This window comes from Phycodurus eques, chromosome 16 (assembly GCF_024500275.1).
Source record: "Phycodurus eques isolate BA_2022a chromosome 16, UOR_Pequ_1.1, whole genome shotgun sequence".
NCBI lineage: Eukaryota > Metazoa > Chordata > Actinopteri > Syngnathiformes > Syngnathidae > Phycodurus > Phycodurus eques.
In genome coordinates, this window is record NC_084540.1 from 23,659,602 (window position 1) to 23,672,481 (window position 12,880).

The window sequence follows — 12,880 nt, forward strand, 5'->3', positions numbered from 1 at the left end:
GCCGTCGTCGTGCGGCTTCGGCTGTTGACCCGGTGCCCGTCGCTCTCCTGACAAGGAAACTGCAACAGCACAGCATTTGCTTTCTTTTTCTTCATAGTTCACCATCGTCCGTTTCTTTTCTTTTCTCCTTCTCCATGATGGATGGAGGCATATCCTGACTTGTGTTCCAGGATGTGGCCTTCACTTGCTTCTCCTATGAACATATAATGCGTATACTAATATATTTGTATTTGTACGTGTGTGTGCTTGTTGACCTGTTGTGAATTGGCACGACAGCAAAGTAGAAAATCCAATAGCCTCCACAGCCGCTGGGTGGACTTAAGTTTCCACCATGTTGGACAGGAAGTGTGCTCACGTTGATGATGATGATGATGATGATGATGATGATGAGTGAATCACTGTGTTGTGAAACGGTTAACGTGTCCGCGAGCCTCCAGATCTTCCGCGATTTCCTAAACCTGAAGCGCACGCGCGCGGGACACAACACGAACGCGCTTTCCGACGACTTTCAAATGGTTGGAAACGTTCGCGTTTCCAATGAAATAAAAATTCAATTAAATAAGCTTTTTAGTCGCGTTTATAGTCAAAGAAAACAAAAACACTTTCTTCAAATCACGATTTCACGTTCACGTGCAAGCTGCAGCCGGAAATGACGAGAACGCGCTTGCCGCGATGACGTCACGAGGCGCTGTCGTCACTTCGGCAAAGTTCTTGTCGTGTTCGTGGAAAGTCCCCGCGGAGCCGCTTAAAAGCGCTTCTGAGCTCCAATGGAAGCGAAACGAGCAAACGTCGTCCTCCTCTTCATCATCTTCATCTTCGTCCTCGTCGAGAGCCCGCGAGATCCCAAACCGCCGTGACCGACATGCACGCGCACGCAGGTGAGAGCGAGCACGCCTTTCGCCGGCCACGCCCCCCCCCCTCCGCCTCCTGTCCGTGGGGGTCGCCAGTGGCACGTGTCCACATTGAAGTTGTCAGCTGGACGCTTGTTGCTTGTCCATCACGTACTCCATGCAACATGCAACATGCAACATGTAACATGTAACATGTACATATACTGTACAGCAAATAGGGACCCAAAAAAATCATCAAGAAGCCTTTTGCGTTAAAGGTGAACGATCCCGCTTCAACATGCAACAGGAAGAGTCCAGGTGACAACTTTCGACTTACTTGGCAAACTCCACAAAAAGAACTTGTGCGTCACGACGACTGTCGCCGCAAGTGCGCATGTGCAGCAGTGTCCTGCGCTCAAGTTCCCGGCTGTTTGCCTCACATTGACTCCTTTACGAGCCCGACGGAGTAGCGTATTTGCCATTAAATTAGCAGCCAGACATCAACAAATGGAAGAAAGAAAGAAAAAAATCGCCATTCTTTTCACATACAACATTTGGCCGCCAGGAAAATTATGTAGAGCAGTTCAGAAAGAAGCTATGAGCCATGGCAAGTTGTGACGTATTTCAGTAAATTACGATGCGTTATGCCTACAATGGATTGCAATTTAGGCATACACCAAGATATTCCATTCATTTTTCAAATTCTTTTATTATCGTGCTCAAATATTTTCAACAACAAAAATATTCAATTGAAATGGTATTTTGGATGATTTGTTTCAGTCTAACCAATGTGGACTTTCTGCCTCATCTCAGGCTTTAGCTGCAGTTTTAAGCGATGAGCAAAACTAAATATGTACCAACACAAATATTAATGAACCTGACTATGGAAAATCAGAATGCCTATTACAAGTGTCTGAAAACGTCATATTGGGGATGTGGAGATAGAACAGACACTCCCCAATAGCCTGCTCTGTTATAGTACAGTAATATTACCAATAGATGGTGCATTTTGTACTGCGCTATTTCTTATTTTCGTGAGGACTTGCGCAATCTGAGACGAGGCCGGCGGCTCGCTGCCGCACTCGCCGTCTAACCCGACAGGAAATACGCAAATTCAGCAATTTTAACATTGAAAATTGGATTAAAAGATGAAGTCAATATAAAGCACAGAGCAGATAACTCAAATGGAAAATAATTTGATGTCATTGTTATTTATTTTTGTTAGTCTTCACATGCAGGTGAGGCGCTGCGTCCCCGGCCTCCCCTGACCGCACGTCCCTGGAAGTAAAATGTACTTCATTCAACTACCACAATCAGTAGCGACCCGCCATACGTGTGCTAGGGCTACGAACGAATCAGTGCCAATTCGGATTCACACACACGAGTCCGCTTGAAAAAAATGAATCCCGAATCATAATATTCACATTTGAATGGAGACAAAGTTTTCTAAATTTGATCCAGACAAGAGCTGCGATCCAGCCGAGCCGCATAACATTTTGAGTTACCGCACACGCGCTTGTGGTTCCCGGTCACGCGGCTCACGGTGCCGAACTCACCCCCTAGACGATCATCTCCGCGGAACGAGGCGTCCGACGGCCGTGAGGAGCTGCACTGATGTTCATGGCGCAGCGCGAGCGCGGCAGATGAATTGGATACAGTGATGCAAGATTCATTCAGATTCATTCAGTCAGCTACCGCTAACTAGCAGCTAAGCTAATAGCGGTCTTAACGAAGCAGATGTCGCTAGCCAGCGTGGATTTACGCATTTTACGGCCCGAGACCGGCGCAAAACAGACCACGGCCACGATGGGGCGAGGGATCCTGGTTCAAGTAAGCCGTTCTAAAGCGAAAAGCGTTTTGGCAACCACTTTTCTGGTAAAGGTGGTTGCCAAAACGCTGTCTTTTATGGCGCTGTGAAGAAAAAAAATACTGCACTGCAATAAGGATGTCACCAAGGGGCTACAGATGGTTTTCAAATCATGTCATTGGATTTTTCATGTTGGACAATGACTTGTCTTTATTTGGGAATTAGTACAAGGAGTAGCGCTTGGATTGGGATTCGCTAGTCATTCCTGGCTGTCAAAGTGAATAGCGATTGGGGATTTAGACGCCGTCCGAGACTCTCGTCCATGTCACGCTACCCCCTATTTGCACATTTTGTTGTAAAAAAAAAAAAAAAAAAAAAAAAAAAAAAGTGATTCACGTTGTGGACTTCCTGTTTCCTGCTGCAGTTTTCCCGCTCCTGTGCTGCTTCCTGTTCCCGCGGGAGATCCGTACGGCGCCCGCCGCCGCCCATTCGCCGGCCCTCAGAGACGCCCTCGAACGAGCCCGCGTGCTGGCCGACAAAATCTCCAAGGACGTTCCCGCTGCGTACGCCGAGGTGAGCTCCCGTTGGCCGGCGGCTCCCCTCGCCCCTCGCTGACCACGCCCGCTTTTGTGCCTCCTCAGGGCTCGACCCTCGACCTCCCGCAGCAGACCGGCGACCTGCAGATGATGGCCGCCGCCCTCCACATCCCCCCCGCGCCCGTCCTCAAACCGCTGTCGCAACACTTCGACATGGTCGCTACTCGCCTTTACTTGCCTTTCAGTCATAAATCGCTTTTTCTCGTCTTCCTCCTTTCTCCTTCTTCTTGTTCTTCCTCGCCTTCTTCCTCTTCCTCGTCTCGGGCCGACTTCACCTCCCGATTCCGTCTCAGTACCTTCACTGAAGTTGAAATGACTTGGAAAAATATCGAGATGTGGATAAGCTTCAAGATGATGTAATATTCTTGAAAGTATGAACACGCACACAGCAGAGGTATTTTGTGTACACACAAAGTGCTTGTTTCAAGTATACTTCTTTTAGCTTCAATGTATACGAATGTGGAAGGAAGGCAGGCGGGCACGTAAGTTCCCCAAACATGGCTGACTGTGCTCGAGCCGACTCCCGTTGTCTTCTCTGATCCCAGGAAGATGTTCTCGTGCGACTTGATCCATCCTCTGATTTCGTCAAACAGGAGCCATCGAAAGAAGCAACAAGAACAAAACATACGCAACGCTCTCATTAGCAATCAGTCAGCAAGAATCGACGAAAACGTACACAACCGAATCTCTGATTGTTTGCATTTTCCATCGTTCACGCAGACACGAGGCGTGAAAGCGACGTTTCTTCTGGACCTTCTTCCAAATTCAAGACGTCGGTTGTCATATGCGTAGTACGAAAACGAGCTGAAAAAACCCTTCCCCTCACCGCTATCGGGAAAATAGATTTGTCTTCTTCTTGTTGTTCGCTGATGTCGTCTGTCGCCCCCTGCAGGACACGTGCGTGAGTCGCATGGCGGAAGGCGTGCGGATGTTCCAGGGCCTCCTGGGAGTTTTGTCGACCCGCCTCGGCGGGCTGGACGGCCTTCGGGCCGACCTGCGAGACCTGCTCGCGCAGATCGCCAAGGTAACGGTAACGCTGACCGGCGGCACGCATAGCTACGTGCTAACGACTAGCGCGTTCGCAGGTGCAGGAAGCGGCCCGGCCGGGCGGCGCCGAGACGGACCGGGACCGGGACCGGGACCGGTGGGCGGGGATGGCGGCCGGTCTCCACGGCGACTACGAGGCGCAGGCGGCCGCTCAACTGACGCTCACGCAGCTCAGATCCTTCGCGCACGACGTCATCCGAAGCCTCCGCGCGATCGCCGCCCACAGGACGCTCGCGCGCTAGTGGGCGCTACTCTTACTTTGGCGGGCGTCCGCCTCCCGCAGACGTGACGGTCCTGCGAAGCGTGCCGGAACATTCCGTGCCGGAATCGCGGGACGTCCCGATCGCCTCCTGCGCTGCCCTCTGCCGGACAAACACACAACAGGCCTAAAGGCGGACGTGCGGAGGAAGTTGAAGTCCGTGGCGGCGGCGGGCGGGGCCGGCACTCAGCCACGTTGAGGACTACGAGCTCGCCGAACAATTCTCACGCTGATCCGCACGCGTACGTTACTTGAAGACACTTTTCACGGATTTATCGCTTCACTTTTCATATTTATTACTTAAGAATGTATATTTATTCATCTTATTTATGATATTTGACTGTGAAAAGTAGCGATTGGGGAGTTGGGAATGAGCGAAGGATTTCAAACAGCCTTTGCTTCTCTTAATGAGGGCCACTTCCTGTTCTTTCACAATAAAAGTCTTTTATTGGAAAGCGTGACAATAAATGTTCTTACACAGATCCATAGTTAACAGCATTTGCGTCTCATTTGCATATGAGCGAGAGGGGGGGAAATGCACTTGGGCCATATTTGGACGTCCAACTTGAAACGAGGCCGCAATCTGATTGGCTGACAGCCGGCGCGCGGTGCGTTCAGGTCCTGCGCTGCTCGGGCCGCTTTCTGCGTTCTTTGCCCTTCTGCTTGCCGCTCTTCTTCTCCTTCTCCTTCTCCGCCGCCGTCCGCAAGACTTTGATGCGCCGCTTCAGAGCGCCGCGATCGCACGAACTGAGCACGCCCAGACCCTGCGGAGCCCGTCCGTCGGTTACCACGGCAAGCGCAAAACAAAATAGGACAGTTGACCGTGACGTCGCGCGTCGTTCCGGGCGGACGCCAATTGAATTCCATGTCAAGGCAATGGTAAATGCCAATGTAACATTTGAAAGGCACGAGATGCCAAAACTTCCTTCCATATCTTCTTTATCTGTCGCCATTTACGGAAATGGAGGAAGTATTTATTCTAAAAAAGACTTGCTTGCCTCCTCTCCTTGAAAGCGAAGAAGTGACATCACTGCTAATGTAGCGACTAGCTAGCTGGTTGCCTAACATTTCAGCAAGTGTCGTTTGTTCAAAATGGAATTGCAACGGCATCAGGCTGTCAGCATCAAAGGTACGCGTGCACATTCATTTTCGCCTTTTAACCCGCCTCGAAAAAGTCGCCTGTCGCGAGCCAACTGGGCCATCGGGCAGCTAGCCGCCAGCCGCCGACGCTGGCGAGCTCGCGCCCGAGTTCACCACTGGAGCCATAGCGAATTAGCTTTTTCTTTTGGGCGTATTAAATTAGCGATTGTACATGATTTGGGGATGTTGATGTCGGTGGCGACAGTATTTGAGAGTAAAAGGACAGGACAGCGTCCAGTCAAGGAATTGAGGTCAGGCAGGAAGCCGAAGAGGCCGACTTCAAAATAAAAGCTGAACAAGGCATTGACGTCCAATGTATTATCGGTGGGGCTTTTATTTTGAACTCTGCCGGCGCGTCGCCTCGAACCATCGTCGCGGCGGTCGGCTCGAGGTCGACGACGTGACTGTCAAATTTCTCCAAAGCGTCGTCACGTCAACCCGTAGTTCTGCTTGTTATCGCGGCGTAAACGGGGAGCCCGATTGCCGGGTTTGGTCACGCGACGTTCATTTCAGTCGACGGCAGAGGGCGATATTACCCAACGTGGCCGCCCCCTGAAATAGGTGAAAACCGACGAAGAAAATATCGGTTGAATTCTTATTCCACAACAGAACTATTCATCACAATATCGTCTTTAGACTCGTGTTTGCTATTCCTTTCCCTTCCACCACAAAAACACAGCACCCCCACTTGCCTGAAAACTGGTTTGCGCCACCCAATCTGCTCTTTTCCAGTGATGTGGCAGAAGTACCTGGCTTAAACCAGGATTTCTTAACTTCGATACCGACGCACAATTTTCATGACTAGTCCTCATTTTTGCTGCATTTAACCGTAGCTCGCTGTTCGTGTTGCTCGAGAGGAGTTAGAAGAAGAAGAAGAAAAAGAAGAAGAAGAAGAAGAATCACCTTTATTGTCATGAACACGCGCGCACACGAAACGTGTTCTCTGCGTTTGACCCATCACAGCGAACACACACACACACACACACACACACACACTCGTCAGTGGAACACACCGGAGCAGGGGGCGGCCGAAGCCCCCGGGGAGCAGTTCGGGGCGTCGGTGTCTCGTCAAGGACACGACGGCCGTGAGTCCGGGGGATGTTGTTAGCGAACGTTTTTTCGATAGAATAGAATTCACATGGTCAGGCGTTAGCACTGCCCTCGGTTTCAATTGAAATGAGAGAAGTTAGTTGTTGTACATGGGATCAAATTACAGCCAAGGTGCTACAAAACTGTGAAATATATCTCGCCTAGTCAGGAGTTCAGCACCCCGAAACCTCCGACGCTAGAATCGCCCCCGCTGTCAACCGAGCTAGCGATAGCATGGGCCAAAGTTCAGCACGAGCTCCACCCGCCGGCGCTAGCGACATGCCGATCGTCTGACTTGACTGTCCGATTTCGTTGCAATGTTCCTACGTATTCCCATTCGGCGCGTACACAACTCACGGCATCGAACTCGCGCGATGTCAAAGTTCGCTCTGTCTGGTGTGAATGCAGACGACATTCCGATAGGCGGCCACATTCATGGAAAACTTGACGCGGTTTGGGGGCGCTACGGCGCCACGTGGCTACTTTGCCGACTGCCAATCGAACGACAAGGAAGGACAAAATATCAGGTACGGCCGTGTTTTGTGCTCACGTCGTACATGGAGCGCGAACGTGTCGGCGTACTGTTGAGTACAATTCTTCGGAGTCATTGCGCTGGCCTCGATTTAAATTGGGAGACGTGATTTGAGATGCAAGCGTGCTGACGGTACGCATGAAAGTCGTATCTCGAGGCGGCGCTCGTTGATCGTCCGCGGTGACGCGATTCGGAAAAAAAATCCAAACCTTTTGGGGAATATCTGCGAGCGGGGCCCCAAACCTGGCAGTCGAGGTCGGGTGCAGTCAGTGGCGGTCGGCCCCCCCCCCCCGATCGTCCCTATCGATTGCTTGCAAACGCGCCGGCGCCATTGTAGGCGTGCGCCGGTTCGCTTACCTTGAGCTTTCCGCCGTCCAACTGGAGCAGCGAGCGTCCGTCCACGTCTCCGGCTCGGAACTCTGGGACGTAGCGATCCATGCTCAGATCCCGCAGCCACTCGCACACCTGCCGACTCGTCCAAGACCCCGCCGGACACGACGGCTCGTCGCCGGGCTGCAAAAACGTCGTCGTCGTAACGATACATTGGATTTGGAGGCGGCCCTCGAGCTCGGCTCGCGACACCTCGCTCGAAATAATTACAATCGGGAAACCGGTAAAAATCCAGCGACCGACCGACCGGCCGCCCGCGTTTCGTACGAGATCCTCGTCGTCCCGTTCGAAGTCGTCAATAACCGACGGGCCCTGGCTAAATTGACCTCGTGCGGCGCTCGCCGCCTTCCGCTCGCCCGTCCGATGCCCCGGCGCGCCCGATTCTCAGCGCTTTCACGGCATATTCCCGACAACTGCTTTCCTCTGAACAACTGAGACCTTATATTCGTTCTTTTGTTTGAGACGACTTTGATTGCTCATTTTGTATTTCTTAATTTGTTGTTGTTCTTTTCACCCTGTGAGGTGACTTCGAGCGATAGGAAAGAAGCCCGAAATCCGGTGCATTATTATGATTATTACTATTCCAAAAAGCGTAAAAGTCAGATAGCGTCTGCCGGTGTCGAAGATGACGATTTCGAGATGGCGGCGCCGAGCGCCGGCGACTTCCACGGATCAAAGCGACTCTACACGCGGACGTCCCTCCAAATTGGAACAAGCTACGAAAACGTGACGTCGTGTCGTGATAAAAACCATTTTTTCATCTTTGTGCGTGCGCGTGACCTCGTCAGAAGACTGCGAGAGCGTGCGGTAGGGGTGCGCCGACACGGAGGCCGACAACTCCACGTGAGGACACCCGGACGGCGACGTCGGAGGACGAGAAAAGTCCTCGCTCCAAGTCGACTCCTGAAAGACACAAAAAAGGGTTTTTCCACTTCCCGTTGGCCGAGACGCCTCGTCTCCTTCTCCTTCTCCTTCTCCTTCTCTTCGCTTCCATCCGATCACGATGAGCCGTCTTAGCGACGACTACGTGCGAACTGCTACGGGCTAACGTGTCAGCGTAGAGGTGCCGGGTACGAATGCAGGGGTCACGACCTCAGCGGACCCCCGCACGCTCGCGGCGCGGCACCTGCAGATTCAACTCCGCACAGTTTTGGTTGTATTTGTATTCTTTTTGTTTTGTCTTTGTTGAGGGGAAACCCTTCCTGCAAACGCTCGGGTTGAGAAATATATCGGGCATGGATTTACGCCAGTGGCAACATCGCGGGGCTCCGCTCAAACGCGAAGCACTTCCACTTCCGAAAGAACACGTTTGCTCAAATCACCTTCGATTGGTATCGTCGTCTCCGCGAAGACGGCGATCATGAAAATGATTTCTCAACATCAATTGAACAAACGGATCAATGTCGATCAATCTGCAACACTTGATTTCTATCAATCTCCGCAAGAGTTTTTAAAACGATGACTCCTACGACATTCCTAGGAAATCACAATGTCCCTTCGCCGGTGAGCTATTTTTAGAAGGGGCCCTCGGGCTACTCGAGGTCGTTGGCCGAGTCCCGCCCTAAGGAGTGCTAATGAGCGTGCGGGAAGGGATTACTAGCAACGGGAAGTGCGTACCTGCGAGCGGGACTCTGGGGGTGCGCGTGCGTCGGCGGCGTGCGTTTGCGGGGATCCCGGCGGCGTTCCCGAAGAGGAGAACCAAGAAAACGAGACAGAGGACGCTCGCGAAGATGAACTCTCTCGCTCTCGGAGACTCTCGGACGCGTCCCTGGACGACACGCGGAGGTCGGAGGTCAGCGTGAGCGCGCGGTCAGGCCCGCTCGGGGGCGGAGACTCACCCGCCGGCCGCCTCGCCCGCTCGCTTGTCCTTCTTCGCTCGGAGGTAGGAGCGCCTGAGAGTCACGCTGATCACACGACCGAAGCGTCAACGAGGGGGCGGAGCCTAATCGACACGAACGCGACCGCCGCGCTCACCCCAAATCCAGGAAGCGTCTTCTGGTTTTCTGGTCCGGCGGCACCGGACCCGGGTCGGCGGGACTCGAGTCGCGACTCGACTCGGACACCAGAACTGATGCGCGTGCACACAATCTATTATGTGAGGTCACGTGTCGGTGTGTGTGTGTACGTGTGCGAGTGTGCGCGCGTGCACCTTCGCTGTCAGGCCTCTTGCTCCTTCGTGTGTAAACGGGCGAGGCGTCGGACGAGGCGGGGCAGGACTTGGAGAGCGCGCTGGTGGGCGTGGCCAGAGCCTCTTGAGACGTGTCATTGGTCAGTTGGTGGTAGCGCGCCCGTGGGGTCCCGGCCTCATCCGGCGGGCGACGCACCTGAGAAACGTCCACAGGTCGTGGCCGCGGGTTTTTCCGATGTTTTGAATGCTGACGTGCGATCGGCTCACCAGTGATGTGTCGAAGGAGAAGGCGGAGCTACGAGGCGACAGCAGCGAATCGGGGGAAGGGGAGGAGCCTCGCATCGTCACTTGGAGAGGAGAGTGGGCGGAGGATGTTGCACTGTCCTGGTGTTCACGCACGCGCGCGCGCACACACGCACACACGCACACACGCACACGCGCGCACTCACGCTGGTCAGGCGACGTTACATCGGTGGCGGCGTCACGAGGGGGCACGCGCGGGCCGAGCCCCCTCAGATGAGTTGCTGCGCCCTCTGCCTCCGATATCAGCAGTGAAGCCTTTCCGTGCCGATCTCGACATCGTGGCGCTCCAAGAAAACAAAGGCTCTTTTGGTCCGGAGGCGTTGTCGAACGGGTCGCGGAAATTAGCATCGTCGTCGCGTCGTCTCGCCCGGCCGGCGGCGGAACCGGCCGGGAGGTCAGACGCGAGCCGCGGTCCGTTTCGTGCAAACAAAGAGCGACGGAAACCTCGGGCGCGAACGAGCACACGCCAACGATGAGGATCGACGCCCTTCTAACGGCCGCGGTTCATCCTCGCGTGGCGCAATGCGTGCTGGGAAGCGCGCCGCTTCATTGTCGCGACAAAATATCCTTTCATTGAAGTGTAAATCTCTTTATCTCAGCCACTAACGGTGAGGTAACGATAAAAGGCAATCTCAAGAAAGTAAAATGAGAAAAATGGTGTTGCTCATTTGCATGTAGGGAAGTCACTTCCTGTGAAAGTACCGTACACGCGTGCGGTCAGCCGGCTGCTTCCGAACTTCCGCTCGAATTCTGGTCGTTTGCGGCGCTACGGTTGTTGCGGACATTGACCGGCGGTGCGACGGAGCGCCTTTAAGCGGGACGCTTTTCCGAGTCGCTTTCCGAAAGAAGTCGTCGTTAAGCGCTTTTTCGAGCCATGAAATCCTCACTAGTGCGCCGATCGTATATCGATATATTTTCCGATGTCGAAGCTGCCGCGATGTAAATGTCGATGGCATTTTTGCGACATTAAGGAGCCACGTAAGCGTTGACGGTGGCCTCCGACTTTCTTTTTGTGCCTTATGAGAGCGCCGATGCCAGGAGCACGATTTCTTCTCGCCCCGCTTCCCCGATGCCCAAACGCCCTCCCGTCGGCGCCGGCCGCCACCGACCTGCCTGCCGTCGGGACTGTCGTCGCCGTCGTTCGAGCTGACGCTGTCATGGCAACGTGAGCGAGAGGGGCGGTGCCTCCCGGTCAGCTGGGCCCGCCCCTTCTGGATGCTGTTGTCCAGCAGCTCCGTTTCGGGAATCACCGAATTCAGCTCTGACACACACGCATGCGCACATACACACGCAGGTGGTCGCGTGTTGACGTCATCACGTCACATGACATGGCAGCTAGTTGTTAGCCGTAGCATCAGAGGCTCGCACTTACGACTTACCAAACACGCTGTCGCTGTCGTCGGGGCCAGCAGACATGACTCAGCGCTTTCTGAAAGACAACGCACGACTCAGCGTTTTGTGATGCGGGCTGACAGCAGACAGAACGAGAGACAAGAAATGAGAGAAAAAGGCCAGCGACGACACGACAGGGAGTGCTGACGTCATCGCGCGCACACCTCCTTCCCCTGAGCCCCAATGTTGTCATGCAGTGAAGACGGAGGATGAAGAGTCAGGCGGCGGCGGCGGCGGCGGCGGCGGCGGAGCCTCACGTCATGTCCCGAAGTGCTGCCTCATGCACGCAGCATCAGCACGAGCACGAGCACGAGCACCGTCTGCCTCGTGCACGCGTGAGCCCACGCCAGGAGCGAACCATCGCCAACGGAGAGGGGCGTGGGGGTCGTGCGGACGCTCAGCTGAAAAACTGCAGTGTCGAAGTGTTCAAATGAGGCGAAAGTTGGAGGCAAAAGAGCTCGCAATTTGTTTGGTGAAAAGTAGGAATTGTGAGAAACGTTTCCCAAAATTCATCATGAAAAAAAGATACGAATGGGTAAATACGCCCGCGCGCTGTAGGATCCCGGCTAACCGACCCGACGTGCCCACTTGGCGGCCATGTTGGGGAGGTCGTCGTTGCCTTCGAAGGAAAATGCATGGACACTGAAAGTAACTCGATTTTCCTCAGGGTGACTGTTTTGTCACCGCCAAAGCGTAGTCCATCAATAAACAACATTTTTAAAGCTATACAAAATGTATTTAAGTATATTTTTTCATGTGAAAGGGATCCTAGTTCCCTTGTTGTAATTGGATGCCATTTTACGCAACCGTATGCAGTACAATGTACCGGCATCCTTGCTTGCTCTTTTGCTTTTCTTGCGTGGAATGTGTGACGACTTGGACTTTCCAAGTTTAGCGCGGAGCTCAAAATGGGCGTGTCGCATCTACCGATACATATGTGTGAGTCTTATGCTGCCTCCACGTGGCCAAAGGGGGAACACCAGAAGGAGCAGCGCTTGATTGATGCGATGTGACAAAAACAATTACTTTTTATTATTCTTTTTATTTCTATTTAATGACATCATTGCTTTGTGTTTGTATGAAGTACAATATTAGAGAAAAACACATTGCAAGATTTGTTGTTTTTTTTTGGGACAAGACGATTTGACATATGGGTGTTTTGATGTACGAGCATAGTCATGGAAGGGATTAAACTCGTATCTCATGGCGCAGCCGTGCAGTTGATTGATATTTGAATGTTGCAATTGGTGGACAAAGAAATGTAGAAGGAGTACAATAGCAAATATTTTCCCAACAAAAAGAAGAAACCTTTTTTGTTGTTGCCGCCCAATAAAAAATAATAATGACTTGGAGTGTTATGAATACAG

At 52.9% G+C, this 12,880-nt stretch overlaps 2 protein-coding genes across 9 annotated transcripts; one reads left to right on the forward strand and one right to left on the reverse strand.

Annotated features, from left to right (window-relative positions):
* Window positions 1-442: 442 nt before the first annotated feature.
* LOC133414957 (uncharacterized) lies at window positions 443-5,038 on the forward strand. The gene is made up of 5 exons (XM_061700707.1): window positions 443-878; window positions 3,062-3,210; window positions 3,279-3,389; window positions 4,126-4,257; window positions 4,319-5,038. Exons 1-5 carry the CDS (start codon window positions 863-865, stop codon window positions 4,520-4,522), a joined length of 612 nt encoding a protein of 203 aa, XP_061556691.1. The 5' UTR covers window positions 443-862; the 3' UTR covers window positions 4,523-5,038.
* On the reverse strand, window positions 4,878-11,859 carry samd14 (sterile alpha motif domain containing 14). 8 transcript variants are annotated; one of them, XM_061700701.1, is made up of 11 exons: window positions 11,678-11,839; window positions 11,501-11,550; window positions 11,231-11,382; window positions 10,086-10,202; window positions 9,840-10,014; window positions 9,665-9,758; window positions 9,529-9,594; window positions 9,308-9,458; window positions 8,441-8,593; window positions 7,658-7,813; window positions 4,878-5,303 (listed from the first exon to the last, which is right to left on the reverse strand). In XM_061700701.1, exons 2-11 carry the CDS (start codon window positions 11,535-11,537, stop codon window positions 5,154-5,156), a joined length of 1,251 nt encoding a protein of 416 aa, XP_061556685.1. In that variant the 5' UTR covers window positions 11,538-11,550; window positions 11,678-11,839; the 3' UTR covers window positions 4,878-5,153. The 8 variants fall into 8 exon arrangements, with proteins under 8 accessions (XP_061556685.1, XP_061556690.1, XP_061556688.1 ...); XM_061700706.1 differs by having other exon boundaries at window positions 4,879-5,303; window positions 8,471-8,593; window positions 11,678-11,838; XM_061700704.1 differs by lacking the exon at window positions 11,231-11,382 and having other exon boundaries at window positions 4,880-5,303; window positions 10,086-10,165; window positions 11,771-11,859.
* Window positions 11,860-12,880: the final 1,021 nt, after the last annotated feature.

What these genes read in the sequence shown, in the direction of transcription:
- LOC133414957 (XM_061700707.1), top strand. An exon ending in TGTCGCAACACTTCGACATG is followed by an intron (nt 3,390 to 4,125) that starts GTCGCTACTCGC and finishes CGCCCCCTGCAG; the next exon opens with GACACGTGCGTGAGTCGCAT. An exon ending in TGCTCGCGCAGATCGCCAAG is followed by an intron (nt 4,258 to 4,318) that starts GTAACGGTAACG and finishes GCGCGTTCGCAG; the next exon opens with GTGCAGGAAGCGGCCCGGCC.
- samd14 (XM_061700699.1), bottom strand. Translation starts at nt 10,469, where the DNA reads ATGCTAATTTCCGCGACCCGTTCGACAACGCCTCCGGACCAAAAGAGC. An exon ending in CAAGAGGCCTGACAGCGAAG is followed by an intron (nt 9,759 to 9,839) that starts GTGCACGCGCGC and finishes CACGCGCATCAG; the next exon opens with TTCTGGTGTCCGAGTCGAGT. An exon ending in CGCACAAAGATGAAAAAATG is followed by an intron (nt 7,814 to 8,440) that starts GTTTTTATCACG and finishes ACGTTTTTGCAG; the next exon opens with CCCGGCGACGAGCCGTCGTG.